At 52.5% G+C, this 14,153-nt stretch overlaps 1 protein-coding gene across 1 annotated transcript in view; it reads left to right on the top strand.

Moving 5' to 3' along the window:
* LOC309684025 (electroneutral sodium bicarbonate exchanger 1-like) overlaps positions 1–10,004 on the top strand; it is a gene marked incomplete at both ends in the record, with an annotated part of 195,900 nt that extends 185,896 nt beyond the window's left edge. Inside the window, 16 exons of the mRNA XM_082499989.1 lie at positions 10–167; positions 540–627; positions 1,062–1,208; positions 1,373–1,464; positions 1,953–2,127; positions 2,262–2,395; positions 3,271–3,516; positions 3,619–3,724; positions 4,606–4,767; positions 5,480–5,593; positions 5,947–6,108; positions 6,697–6,948; positions 7,746–7,814; positions 9,078–9,251; positions 9,353–9,487; positions 9,903–10,004. Of these exons, the coding sequence (XP_082356115.1) occupies positions 10–167; positions 540–627; positions 1,062–1,208; positions 1,373–1,464; positions 1,953–2,127; positions 2,262–2,395; positions 3,271–3,516; positions 3,619–3,724; positions 4,606–4,767; positions 5,480–5,593; positions 5,947–6,108; positions 6,697–6,948; positions 7,746–7,814; positions 9,078–9,251; positions 9,353–9,487; positions 9,903–10,004 (2,316 nt within the window). The remainder of the gene's footprint in view (positions 1–9; positions 168–539; positions 628–1,061; positions 1,209–1,372; positions 1,465–1,952; positions 2,128–2,261; positions 2,396–3,270; positions 3,517–3,618; positions 3,725–4,605; positions 4,768–5,479; positions 5,594–5,946; positions 6,109–6,696; positions 6,949–7,745; positions 7,815–9,077; positions 9,252–9,352; positions 9,488–9,902) is intronic.
* Positions 10,005–14,153: the final 4,149 nt, after the last annotated feature.

The raw sequence follows: 14,153 nt of genomic DNA, 5'->3' as shown, positions 1-14,153 counted from the left end.
CGTGCCCAGGCGGAGCTGCGCTTCATGAAGAAAATTCCCACCGGGGCTGAAGCGTGCAACGTGCTCGTAGGAGAGCTGGATTTCCTTCGCCAGCCCATCGTGGCATTTGTCCGCCTGACCCCAGCTGTCCTCCTCTCGGGCATGACGGAAGTTCCCATCCCAACGAGGTCTGAATGAGAAGCGCAAAGTTTTTATTTAAAAAAAACCCACCACAACAAAACACCAAATTGCACGTATCAGTTGGGTGTCTCGAGAACACAGCCAGTGGGAGCAAGCACGTTTCTCCCACCCACATCTCTGTGCTTTCATTCCTCCCTTCCCTGCTGGAGCTTTTAAACCCATTGGCCAATTTTAATGAAAGTTGGCCCCAAACTCAAATTTGCATTTGGTTTTGATGCGTTTCAAATTCATCACCGGAGTCAGTGAGCCTACACGTCCCCCCTGGAGCCACGCTCTGGGCTGGGAGCTCCCAGGGATTTCCTTGGGCGCCCTTTGAGTGAGGCCATGTTCTTCTCTCTCATTTTGGTTTTCTTGCCTAGGTTCCTGTTTGTTTTGCTTGGACCAGGAGGAAAAGCCCATCAGTACCACGAGATCGGCAGGTCCATGGCTACTATCATGACAGATGAGGTGTGACAAGATAAGAGATATCTCCGGGTCATTTTTTTGGGCTTTCTTCACCTCTCCCTGTCTCTGTAGTAGTGAGGAAGAGGGTTTGTTGTCTCTCTTAGCTGCCTGCAGGAGGCTAAAATCCCACCTGGGCTGCAGCCCGCGCCTCATCCTTCTCCCCAGGGTCCCCAGCACGCTGTCCCCAGTGGTGGCATTGCCAGGGCCAGTGAAACTTCTCTTGAAGCAGAAGGCTGTGGTGTGCCATGGGGGACGGGAGCCTGGTGGAGATGGTTACAAATACTGTGATGCACAGATTTTTGCTTTGGGGGGAATATTTCCTGCCACTTCCATCAGGCGATTTGGGGGAAATGACCTTGCATTTAGCCAAGAGCTTATTGCACTGGTTAGGACATCCGAGATGGGTCATGCTCTCACCAGGTTGTCTCCTACGGCAGGTTTTCCACGACGTTGCCTATAAAGCCAAGAACCGGGCTGACCTGGTGGCTGGCATCGATGAGTTTCTGGATCAGGTCATGGTTTTGCCGCCAGGAGAGTGGGATCCCTCCATCCGAATTGAGCCCCCGAAAAACGTCCCTTCGCAGGTGGGTGCTGCAGCAGAAGGAGGCACGAGGGGGATGGGCAGGAGGGCAGCACGGCTGGGGGTGCTGCTCAGGGGCCCAAATTCATAGGTCACGTACCCAGCCCAAAAAGCAAAACAAGCCAGTGGCTGCAAAGACATATCTTTATCTTATTTCCATTTTAACAGGAAAAAAGGAAGGTGCCAGAAGCTCTCGATGACAGCGCTTCTCACAGCAAGCCGGAGAAGCACAGCGGTCCTGAACTGGAGCGGACAGGAAGGTGTGAACTGAAATAGTTTGGTGGGGTGTTTTTCTGTTTGCCCCTAAAATCTGAGTGCGCACCTCCCTTCTAGCAGAGTTTTGGGGTTAACTGGGTCAGTGAAGGGGCTCCAGGTTACCAGCTTGGTCCCCTGGGCTGGGTGGGTGGGAGATTTGGGCAGCTGGGCTCAGCTGCAGTGTGGTTGCACAGAGGTTTTCTTGCTTTGGGGTGGAAGCAGATGTGTAAGTACCTCCAGGTAGAGCTCTGCTGCTTCTCAAAGTGAGGGACTGTTGCAATAAGAGGGGACGGGCTCTCAGGTTTGGTCTCCTTTTCTTTTTGTTGGAGGGTTTTTTCATATGCCTCAGTTTCTACTGGGGCTAAAATGGGAGAAGGAGACTTCTTTTTAGCAATGGAAGTTACTCTGTGCTTGCGATTGTCCTTCCTCAGCCAAGAAAACTTAACGCTGTCTTCCACGAAAATGGTTTGGTTTTTTTTTTTCCTTCCTCCAGGCTCTTTGGAGGTTTGATCCGGGATGTGAAGCGAAAAGCCCCCTGGTTCTGGAGTGACTTTCGGGATGGTCTGAGCCTGCAGTGTCTGGCGTCCTTCCTCTTCCTCTACTGTGCCTGCATGTCCCCCATCATCACCTTCGGGGGACTGCTGGGGGAGGCGACCAACGGCCACATAGTGAGCACCTCTCTCTGTTGGGTGGCACGGGGGAGGACAAAACTCATGCAAAAGTCCTTGCTGCAGTGAATTTGCACTTGTTTTTTTCCCCCTAATGATTTAATTACTCGCTGCTGCCTCTCTTCCCCGGACAGAGTGCCATGGAGTCGCTGCTGGGCGCATCCATGACCGGCGTGGTGTATTCCCTCTTTGCTGGCCAACCTCTCACCATCCTCGGCAGCACCGGCCCCGTCCTCGTGTTCGAGAAGATCCTCTACAAATTCTGCAAGTAAGGCTGGCTGCTGCGGCCAGGTGCTGCGAGCGCCTTTGGAAGAAGGCAGGGATGGAGAAAAGATGTTTTTCTTAGTGGTAGTTGGTAGATTGAAGTTGTCTTCTGTGTCACAGACATCACGCGCTGCTGCTTTAGTATGTGACGGTGCAGGAGCCCTCGGTCTCTGAAGGATGGATGGGTGGTTCAGGGTTTTTAGGGTTAAAGTGAAAGAGCAGGAGGAGGAGAAACCACAAGGATGTGGATGCCCGAGCTGGGCTGCACAGGGAAGACGAGACAAATGACTCTGGTTTGGGAATGAGGGAAGATTTGCTTTCCTCTCAGTACAAACTCGGGCACATTTTTGCATGATTTTTGCTGGAAGTGGAAATATATTTTACCCACATATCCAAAGAGTTTTCTGGTCCAATGTTTTGATGATTTTTGAGAAAGCAGGAGCTTTTCATGTGAAATGGATATTTTCCATGACAGTCTTTTTGTTGTGGCAACTGTGATGGGAGATTAACCCCCTTATTGCAATTAAATTTATTATGAAGCCCCAACTTGCTGGCAGCAGGTAACTGGGTGCAAACCCAGCCGGTTTCGCTGTTAGGGCATCGGGGTGATGTGGGAGAACACCACCTTCCACAACAGGGACCTGACCTCAATTAGCCTCCGAGGCATTAACACAAGGTCATTGTTAAATAAGGATTAATTAGCCTCTTCTCCTGCGGGCCCACACCCTGTGCTGCAGTCCCAAGGCTGTCTGTCGAAACTGCATTTACCATCCGCAGCCTTGACCCGCTCCTGAATTGCTGCCGACTTTCCCCGAAGGAAGGCACGGCTCGGAGCCTCTTGCTGCCCTCTCCACCCTGCGTTTTCTTTTGCTTTCCCAGGGACTACGCGCTCTCCTATCTCTCTCTCCGGGCATGCATCGGTCTGTGGACCGCCTTCTTCTGCGTAGTGCTGGTGGCCACTGATGCTAGCTCTTTGGTGTGCTACATCACCCGCTTCACCGAAGAAGCCTTCGCCTCCCTCATCTGCATCATCTTCATCTACGAGGCTCTGGAGAAGCTGAGTCACCTGCGAGAGACCTACCCTGTGCACACGCACAGCAAGCTGGACTTCCTCACCATCTCCTAGTGGGTTTCTTCCTCCTAAAACGCCGCTGCCCCTTGGCAGGAGCTCAGGGCTGCACCTCCATCGCCTTCCCCTCACCCCTGTCTTGGCTTCTCTCCTCCCAGCTGTAAGTGTGAGGCACCGACCCATCCCAGCAACGAAACCCTGCAGTTCTGGGAGAGCAACAAGATCAATGTGTCTGGCATCACCTGGGAGAACCTCACGGTGACTGTAAGTGCCCCGAGTCACTGCTTCCTCGTGCTGCGGCCGCGGGGTCCAGGGGCACTGGCCTGGTGCAAAGCTCAGAGCCCTTCAGGTGATGATGGGCTTCCAACTGTGCCAGTGCTGCTCTGAAAAGTCATTACTTCAGTGTGTTTAACCCCCTTGGGCCTGGGAAGGAGAGTCCACCTCATCCCCGACATGGTGGGCAATAACTGTTATCCTCAGAACAGCGGTTCTGTCTGGGAGCAAGGTTCAGTGGGTGCTTTGGTTATTGGAGAAGTTGGAGGACTTCAGTTCATGCTTGAAGGCTGTAATTAGCTTCCTTAATTGGTTCCTAGTAACTCCAGGCCTTGCTTTCTTACTCAGCGCTGTCTGAAGGTACGTGCATAAACTTGCATGTCTGAGCAGCCCCTTGGGCCGTTGTTGCTGGAAGCAGAGCTCAGGCACAGGGTGGGACGCTCTTATGGACATCTTCACCCCCCTTGGCCGTGTCCTGTGAGCCCGCCCCTGGGAAAGGACAATTTGTCTCTTCTCCTTTCCTGTCACTGTTGTCTTAGCCCTCCTTCCCCATTCCCTCTTTCACTCTCCCCAAGAGTTTCCAGTGTTTCCTTCCCCTCTGGTGTCTTCTTCAGCCACGGTTACCTGCCGTTCAAGCGGAGGATGTGCCATGGGTCTGTGGTACAGTGTCCCATCACATCTCCTCTCTCCGCTGTCTGTGTAGTTCCGTGTGTCACTTATTCAGCTGCTGTTGATCGTTAAATATAAATCTCCGCTAGCTGCATTAGTCCCGAGGTCACGGATCTTGGAGCAAGATCCTTCAAACCCCCTAGTTATCCGAGGTTTCCTTGCCGCATGTGCACTACCTTTGTGTCCTGATGCTGTTTCCCCAGGAATGTCGGTATTTGCATGGAGAGTTTCGTGGACCTGCCTGTGGACACGATGGCCCCTACACGCCCGATGTCCTCTTCTGGTGCTGCATCCTCTTCTTCTCCACCTTTGTCCTGTCGGGCTTATTGAAGAAGTTTAAAACCAGCCGCTACTTCCCGACCAGAGTAGGTAGAAGACGGTGGCCAGCAGCAGTCTCCACACTCATTTCCCAAAATGGCTTTCCCGGAGCACTAAGCAGTGTTTGCCACCGCTTGGTCAAACTGGGAAATGTTGACCTTGAAGGCCAAACTTGGATGTCCCTCACTCGTTTCCAGGAGTGCAAAACGATCGTAGTGTTTCCCACCTGCCTCGCGACCTGCCCCGGAGCGGTTTTTTGCCCAGGCAGTGGGAAATCAGGTCTTCCAAAGTTGGTTGTTTGTTGTTTTTTTGTTTGTGTTTTTTTTTCACCTTCTGTGCCTTATATGCTCAAATGGAAAGTTGATTCAAATGAGGAACTGCCATAGAAAAAGTCACAAAGGACACTGTTTCTTCCTTTTGAGGAGCAAATGATGCCTCAGTGCTTTATTCCCATTGTAGCTGTGAGTGCAGCTGTAGTTGCAGACATCTGTTTCCTTATTTTTTAATATTTATTGGCTTTTTTTTAAGGTTTGAATTTAAACCACCCTTTTCCACCTAATTAAACTTTTTTTGTTGCCTGACACCAGATCTCGCAGGTACAAACACAGCAACAGTATCTAACCGAGGGATTTGGCTGCATCTTCTCAGAGTGGTGGGAATTTGTTAACCAGCCTTAATGCTGTTGACGTCTTTAACTTTTCCATCTCACGGTATGGCCCCGTTTGTGCTGTCCCTTTCAGCTCTGCTTTCTTGCCCCAGGTACGGTCCGCAGTAAGTGACTTTGGTGTCTTCCTCACCATCGTCGTCATGGTGCTCATTGACTTCCTGGTTGGGATCCCGTCGCCGAAGCTCCACGTCCCCCACATGTTCAAGGTAATGGGGTGTTTTGGTGTGGAGCCACTTTCAGCCCTTGGGGATGCCACAAGGTGATGCTGGGACAGGACAGGGCTGAGTCTGGGGATGCTGGTGGTGTTACTATCTCCTCTTCCACCTCCGAATGCATCGTTTCCTTCTGGAAAGAAGACGCCAGCCCCAAAACTTGATACCTACAGAAGTATCTATAGGTGCTTGCGACGAGGACGCTGGCACTGCTGAACCCCGTAGGAGAGGGTGACACGAAGGCAGGGCCAGGAGATGAGGCGGCACAGCGATGGAGAGGAAAATCAAAGCCAGTGAAGTGGCTGGGCTGGGAGTTGATCCTGATGTGTGTTTTGGCTTTGTTGCAGCCTACCAGAGACGACCGCGGGTGGTTGGTCAACCCCATAGGGCCCAACCCTTGGTGGACGGTGTTGGCCGCGCCCATCCCAGCTCTGCTCTGCACCATCTTGATATTCATGGACCAGCAGATCACGTCTGTCATTGTCAACAGGAAGGAGCACAAGCTGAAGGTAAGGGGCTGCAAGAGCTGACCCCATCCCCACCCCACTCTGGGCTGCAGGTGTGGGGAGAAGCTCCTATGCCAAGTGCTTTGTGAAGGCGTTGGTTTGGGACAATGTCAGGCTGTGTGGCAGGATGCTCTGCTGGATTAGTGATGTCACAGGGAGCAAACGAGGGCAGTTCAGATGAGCAATCTTTTGGAGGAGCAAATTAATTTTCGAGCACTATAGAAGCGTATTTTTGTTTCAAAACGCCAGCAGGAGCTGGGGGAACGAACTGTTTTGACGCACTGCCAGGGATAACTCGGGGTCACATCTTGCTTGCAAGCAGTAGAAATTTCTTTATGAATGAAAATAGTCTTTTTGTTTGTTTGAGAAGTAGCTATTGCACAAACCTCCCAAATCCACTTGGTCTGAACCCCTGCCAGATTTTCACGAAAGGTGCTTGCGCAAAGACCATATCCATCCTTATTTTTGCCAATTCTTCTCTTAAATTTTCAAGAGGGTGACTTGCGCCCAAGTAGGGTTTGAGTCTGAGTCGCGACGTTGTCCTCGCTCTTGTGCTGTGGGATGCTCTGTTCCTTGTTTTGCTGCCCACAGAAAGGATGCGGGTACCACCTGGACCTTTTCATGGTGGCCGTGATGCTCGGGGTGTGCTCCGTGATGGGGCTGCCCTGGTTTGTGGCTGCGACTGTCCTGTCCATCACCCACGTCAATAGCCTCAAAGTGGAGTCTGGCTGCTCAGCTCCAGGAGAACAACCCAAGTTTCTGGGGATACGAGAGCAGAGAGTCACCGGCTTGATGATCTTTGTGCTCATGGGCTGCTCTGTCTTCTTCACTTCGGTGTTAAAGGTAAGAGGAAAATGCAAAACGCCCAACAAGCGTGAGCTTTTTGGAGGTTTGACAAAAACCATCCCCTCCCTCCAGGCCTGAGTAGGTGTGGAGCAGAGGAGGAGGCGATCCCAAACCTTGAGGCTTGGCCCACGGTGGGAACCAGCCTCAGTTACGCTTTCCAGCCCTTCACACCCCAGTTTGGTGTCCTCGAGGCAAGCGAGCAGGACAACTGCTTTAATTCCCAGGTGTCTCTCAGGCCCACCTGTGTTTATGGGTTACAACGAAGCGGATTCAGACCAGTACACTGCTGTCTTTCAAGCAGGCAGCACCTTATGGGATGCAATTTGCTCCCCCAAATGCCTCCCAACAGCCGTTCCCAGTAGCTAAACACACCAAAATCATCCCCGTGGGCTTCCTTGTGTGTTCCTCCCACAAAGTCACTGCAGCTCTAGGCTAAAAGGAGGCACTTCGCTTTTGCATGTTGCCACAAAAATGTGTAGAAATGTTCTTCAGCCGTCACAGAACGTGGCGTACAGTTTCATGGGTGAAATGACCTATTTTCCTCCAACCTTTCAGGAAAACAGGATTATTCTAATGAAACGTAACTAAATGCTCTGCCTAAAGCAGAGCATTCACTCACTCACTCACACACACACACACACAAAACCTCTACGTGTTGAGAGCTGAAACATCTCTAACCCTGTGGAAACTGGAAAGCTTTAGGCAATTTTAGGCAGTGCCTCTAGAAGAGAGCAGTAATACTGGAAATGCATTTAAAAAAATAAATTATTGCATTCTTTTTTTTAATTTCCCAGTTTATACCCATGCCTGTGCTTTACGGTGTCTTTCTCTACATGGGCGTGTCGTCACTCAGAGGGATTCAGGTACGGACTCTTACAGCGTGCAGCTCCCTGCTGTGTCATCTCCAGAGACGCAGGAAAAAAGCAGTGGTGTGGGAGAAAACCTCCCCAAAAGCAGGCAGTGAAAGTATTTTGTATAAGGAAAAGATTGGTGGGGGCACAGGAGGTACGTAGGGCGGGAGGACCAGGCAAGTTCAGCGCGCTCTGCGTCACAATTTGGGACAGGGCAGTGTTTGGTGTGGTGAAAATGGGGGAATTCAGTGCAAAGCGAAGGCGATTTCTACTGCCGGTGGGAATCCTCACTGGGGGATTGAGTGGGCTGAGAAATGCCAAATAACAAACAGAAGAATAGAATATATTAAAAATATATTTTTATAGAAGAACAGGGAGGCGGGGTGAGATGGTCTGAGGAGGACCTGGGGGTACGGACTGATGAGAAGCTCACCATGAGCCGGCAATGCACGATCACAGCCCAGAAGGCCGACCGCATCCTGGGCTGCATCAGCAGTGTGGCCGGCAGGGCGAGGGGGGATTGTGCCCTCTGCTGTGCTCTGCTCTGGGGAGACCCCCTGCAGTGCTGCCTCCAACTCTGGGGCCACAGCACAGGAGAGACATGGACCTGGTGGAGCGGGGCCAGAGGAGGCCCCGGAGCTGCTGCGAGGGCTGGAGCCCCTCTGCTGGGAGGACAGGCTGGGAGAGTTGGGGGCGTTCAGCCTGGAGAAGAGAAGTCTCTGGGGAGTCCAGTGCCTAAAGGGGCTCCAGGAGAGTTGGGGATCGACTCTGGATGAGGGAGGGGAGCAAGGGGACGAGGGGGGATGGTTTGACACTGACAGAGGGCAGATTGAGATGAGATATCAGGGAGAAATTTTTCCCTGTGAGGGTGGTGAGGCACCAGTGCAGGTTGCCCTGAGAATCTGTGGCTGCCCCATCCCTGGAGGTGTTCAAGGCCAGGTTGGACGGGGCTTGGAGCAACCTGGGCTGGTGGGAGGTGTCCCTGCCCAGGGCAGGGGGTGGGACTGGCTGGTCTTCGAGGTCCCTTCCAACCTAAACCCTTCTGTGATTCTATAATAGAAGAATGTGGAATAATTGCAATTTGGTGGGCAGCTCTCATGGACACACTGGTTTATAGATGGAGCAAAGGGAAAACGGGTGCTGCTCCCGGGAGGAACAAAGTGGGATCCAGGATTTCTCACTGCACGCGAGATCCTGAAAACTCCTTCCACGTCCCAACAGGGCCGGAAACTTTCCGCAGCCCCAAGGGGTAACTTTTCCGCTTTTATTTTGCAGTTCTTCGATCGCTTGAAGCTCTTTTGGATGCCGGCAAAACACCAGCCGGATTTCATCTACCTGCGGCACGTTCCCTTGCGGAAGGTGCATTTCTTCACCTTGATCCAGCTCATCTGCCTCGTCCTGCTCTGGGCCATCAAGGTGTCCCGTGCTGCCATCATCTTTCCCATGTTGGTAAGAGCCGGTGCCGCTCGGCAGTGGGACGTTTGCAGCGTTGGAGTGAAATGTAGCATCATCTCACACCTCAACCCCCTCTTCCTTCTTATTTTGTGAAGGTTTTGGCTCTCGTGTTTGTCCGGAAAGTGATGGACTTCTGCTTCTCAAAGCGGGAGCTCAGCTTTTTGGATGACCTTATGCCAGAAAGCAGGAAGAAGTTGGCCGATGCCAAAAATGAAGCCAAAGAAGAAGAGGTGATGCTTGCTGAGTGCTCGGGGCTGGATGTCTCCCTCGGGCTCTGAGATTGCCTCTTTCCGTCACAGCTTCTCTTGAAATGTTGGGGGAAGATCCGAACTCAATAGAAATAGATCCTGACAGCCTGGATCCCGCATCATAACCTTGTTTTTAAATTAGCAGTGAGCTTAACACTTGAATAGCGGTATAATTTTTAAAGGTGCCATTTATAATAAACATTATAATTATGATGGAAAGATTTGCTCATAAGGGTGGTTTTAACCCCCCCCAAAATGTTTGGAGTGAAAGGTCCTTCCCCGGCTGCGCTAACAGAAGGTCAGAAGGAGAGGGCAGCACCTGGGTTTTGCTGGGTGTTTAGTTTATCTCCACTTCGATCATAGACAGAGAACTTTGATTTGTCCCTTTTTATGTCAGGAGTCCCAGGAGATGATGGAAGCTGCTGCTGCAAACTCCGTTCGGCTGCAGGTGGGCAAGACCAGCAGCGCGGATATCCCAAAGCCAAGCAGCGACAGGTAAAGCCCCACCAAGCAGCAGGACCCCCGGCAAGATTAGCCTGAAGTGGGTTGGCAGAATTTTCTCCATGTTTCTTTGCTGAGCATCCCAGCGCCATGCACTCAGCTTGGTGGGAAGAGCAAATTTATGGGCAGGGCGGGCGGCAGAGCGCTGGCACAGGCTGCCCAGAGAGGTGGGGGAGTCTCCCACTCGGGAGCCATTCCAAACCCGCCTGGAGGTGTCCTGTGCCACTGCTGTAGGTGCCCCTGCTCTGACAGGCGTGGGACTGGGGGAGCTCCAGAGGGCCCTTCCAGCCCTGACCAGTCTGGGATTCTGTGCAGAGCCTTTGCACAGAGCTGTAGCTCTGCGGCTCTCCGGCTCGCCTTCCAAACCTCCTCCTCCCGCCCAACCCGCTGTGCTTATGCGCAGCTTTGGTTCTCCTCCCCCCTGTTCCTCTTGTTGGTGCTGATGCGCTGGGTGGCGTCAGTTCCCGCAGTCACGGATTGCTGTCTCAAATATTTATTGCAGGACTGATCCTTCGGAGATTAATATCTCGGATGAGATATCAAAAACACCCGTGTGGAAGGCTCTCACTATGAGCACGGAAACAGTCTGAATCTGGGGAGGAAAGAGGTAAAGGATCGTGTGGGAACGTGGCCGTGCTCCTTTGTGAGCGGTGGCACGTGCCTACGGCTTTTTTTTTTTTTGCCGGCAATGCCGAGCAAGCGGCGAGGGCTGCGGCACACGAACCAGCTCCTCTCTGCTGGCGCCGTCCCACGAGCGGGGCAACAGCCCCACTGATGACGCTCTCCCTCCTTTTCTCTCTCCTCCCTCCCCCCAACTCCAGTTTTCATGTTTAGGAATCTTGACTTTGAAGGAGAGGCGTGAGAACGTGACTCGGGGATGTGCCCACGCAGACATGGGCAGAAACCGCTTTTATTTTGTTTTCCAGTTGGCGGATTCCCCTTTAAGCCACGGCGATGGTTTCAGCTGTCCTTGGTGTGCTTCAGGCATTCCCTCTCTCCAGAGCAGCAAACTGAGGTGCACATGACAGTCAGTGGGAGTTCAGTGGTGTTCCGCCTCCGTGTGTTCGTGTGTGGGTTGTTGCCGTTTTGTAGCGGTAGAGGGACTGCTGCCGCTTCATCGTTCAGTGCTATTTTTTTAATATCTCACTCCTCTTCTGTTTCTCTTTTTTTTTTTTGTTCCCCCAAAATAAACTCTGAATGTTTCTGTTGTATGTGACGCATTCTCCACTTTCTTCTTCATCGCGACCAGGTTCTCGGGTCTGGTTTGGGGTCCTGCCTTCAGTTCGCCCTTCTGTCTCTCCCTGGCAGGAGAGGGATGCCCTCCGTGGCGGGGCAGCGCGGAGCGCCCGAGCGGTTGGGCCGAGGCGAAGGAAAAGCATTTGCTCCCTGCGCTCCAGTTTTACACTGGAGTTTTTTTGGAATTTTTGTTTGGTTGGTTGGTTGGTTTATGATAATTATTTTTCTTGCTTCGGCTCTGCCGTCAGCCTGGAAGCTGCAAAAGGCAGAAATGGCGCCTTCTCCTCCCCCGGCTGTTAAATTAATATAAGTCAGCGCTTCAGATCAAACCCCTCCAATCCGCCGGGTGGTGGCGGGAGCGGCCAGGCGAGACCTGGGGCTCTGTGTCCCTGGGCTGCCCCTCCGCTGTCCCTCCGCTTTCCTTCCTTTTCCCTCCCTGGCTCTCTCTCTGTGGTGTTTTTTCCTCCTCCCCTCTCCTCACAAAGCCGCGTCTCTCTCGCAGGGTGGGATGAGCCCGGAGGCAAGTGGGAAGGTGCCTTTTCCTCCTCCTTTTTCCTGCCCCTTTGCAGGAAGAAGCAGTTGAGCAGAGATGGTTCTCGTGCTCTCTTCCCATCTCGGGGGGGTCGTTGGGCTGCGGCGTGGGGCTGCAGAGCCCGGGAGGAGAGGACAACCCCGAAGAAAAGGTCCCCTTGCCGCCCTCCACCAGCAGTGGTGGGATGGGTGCAGGGACCCTCCTGCCATCGGCTTATCCCGTCCCCTGTGGGAGCCTTTTTCTGCAGCAAACTGACCCAAAGCGACAACGGCACGTTGGTGCTTCTTGCTAAATGGGGAGGGGGGAGAAAAACAAATCATCTATCAGTTTGCTCTGTAAGGATGGAAGCGGCGCATCCCCAAACAGGGCCAAAATCAGGCGGCTTTTACGGGATGGGGTTTTGCAAAGTGGCTGGTGCCAGTGCCCCACGGTGATGGTCGGAGGGGGAAGAAACTGGTTGAGCCCTTAAAAAGAGGAAAAGAAAAAGGCTCGGAGGAAGGGAAAGGTGCAGCGCCGGGCTTTCCTTGCTGCTGTTCCTCCGGGATGCCCGTGCGCGTCCCCTCCACGCTGCCCTCCGGGCAGGACCGTGCTCGCTGCTCCGGCTCTGCCTCCCCGGAGGGGAAAGGTCCCAGAGCAGGAGAGTCCCCGTCTCTCCCCCCTTCCCAAAAGAAACTTTAATTTAATCGTTACGCTGGTGACCCACAGTGGCTGTGGGACTGGGGGCTGTGGTACCAGCCCTATTGCTGCCCTGCCCTTAAAATGGAATTACACACTTCTAATATAGGACAATTTGGGTGTTTTTTTCCATTTTGTTTTCCTCCCTGTAAAAGGAGGGAGTGGGGCTGAGCTTCACTCCCTCCTGGCCAGGACCGGGGCCAGAGCCTGGGATGGTTTTCGGCACATGCCGGGCATCACTCCAGCAGAGACAGAAAGGAAGAAAATCACCCTGGAGGGAAAACGCGGCCGGTTTTCGGGCAGAGCGGGCTGAGTCCGGCTCCGCATCTCCCCCCTCCCCAGGGGCCACAAAACCTTGGCGGCTGCCTCCAAAAGTCCTTACTTACAAAGCAAAGCAGATTTCCCCGGCGCGGCCCTCTTCTGCATTCGAAGCTCGGGGGTTTTTGCTGCTTACGGGGTGAGATTTTTTATTTATTTATATATTTATGTATTTATTTTTAGTTAAAGGAAAGCTGAGGTCTTGGTTAACAACGTGACTCTGAGCCACCTAAAAGGCGGCTGTAACCCCCCGGGCTGACTGTGGGACACAGTGCTGCGCCTGTCCCCCCCTTCGTGCCCCGTGATCCCACAGCCGGTTCCGTATTTTGGGAGGATTTAATATTTCCCTGTGCAGAGGAGAATTTTACGGGGAGGAGTCGGGAGGAAAAATCCCTCTCAAAGCTGCTGCTGGAGTCGCTTTAGGAACCAAAAGAGATATCCCTGCAGTGACCCGCAATGCTTTAGTTGGCAGCAAAGCCCCTTCCCAGCGAGGCGGGACGGGGGCTGCTGTGCGCTTTGGTGCCTTCAAACAGCTCCTCCCACCCCCGGGGGCCCCTCAAAAGAAGTTTCCTAAAATGATGCGCATAATAGAGATCCTTAAGCGGGGTGGGGGGTGGTAATGTAAAAAGGTAATAAAAAAGAGTGTTTTTTTTTTAATTATTTTAATTCCCCCTCCTCCCCCCCCCCCCCCCCCCGTGCACTACATGTCGAAATACAGCAATTCTTTTTGTTGCGCAGATGCTGAAATATATTTTTTTTTTATTGTAAGAGATGACCTAGTTTGGAAAGGCTCCGTGTTGTAAATAAAACTGGGGGTGGGGGAATCCCCCAAGCAAATCTGTGTTAGTTATCACTTTGAATCTTTGTGTGGTTTTGTGTTTGGTTTTAGTTTTTTTGTTTCATTGGGATTTTTTAATTTATTTTGGGTTCATTATGTGGAACACAAATGACACAAATCCCTGTTGCTGTCACGTGGGTCCCGTCGGTGGAGCGTCACTGTGGACTGAGGGGTTCCCCCCGCCGGAGCCGGGACTGTCGGCCCTTTTTCTCTTGTTGCCCATTGAACGTTATGGGAAAAATAATGGAATAAACCTCTCGTTTGTCTCACTGCGCCGCTGCCGTGTCTTTGGGAGGGTGGGGAGGAGGCGGAGGGGGCTGCGAAGCTTTTTGGGGGGGGGCTGGAGGGGACGGGGGAGTGGGCAGCACTGATTTTTGGGGGAAAGCCCATTTGCCTGGGGGTGGGGAACCAGCTGACTGGGGAAAGGGCTGAAATTAGCGGGTCTGGGGTTTGAAAAATTTAATGACTTAACTATGTTTTGGTTTTTAAATTTTGTGTTTTTTTTTTTTAATTTGGGTTATTTGGGGGTTTAAATTTTGTTGTTTACT

This window comes from Vanellus vanellus (assembly GCF_965231255.1).
Source record: "Vanellus vanellus genome assembly, contig: HAP1_SCAFFOLD_68, whole genome shotgun sequence".
Taxonomy (NCBI): Eukaryota; Metazoa; Chordata; class Aves; order Charadriiformes; family Charadriidae; genus Vanellus; species Vanellus vanellus.
This window is presented reverse-complemented; position numbering and strand designations above follow the sequence as displayed.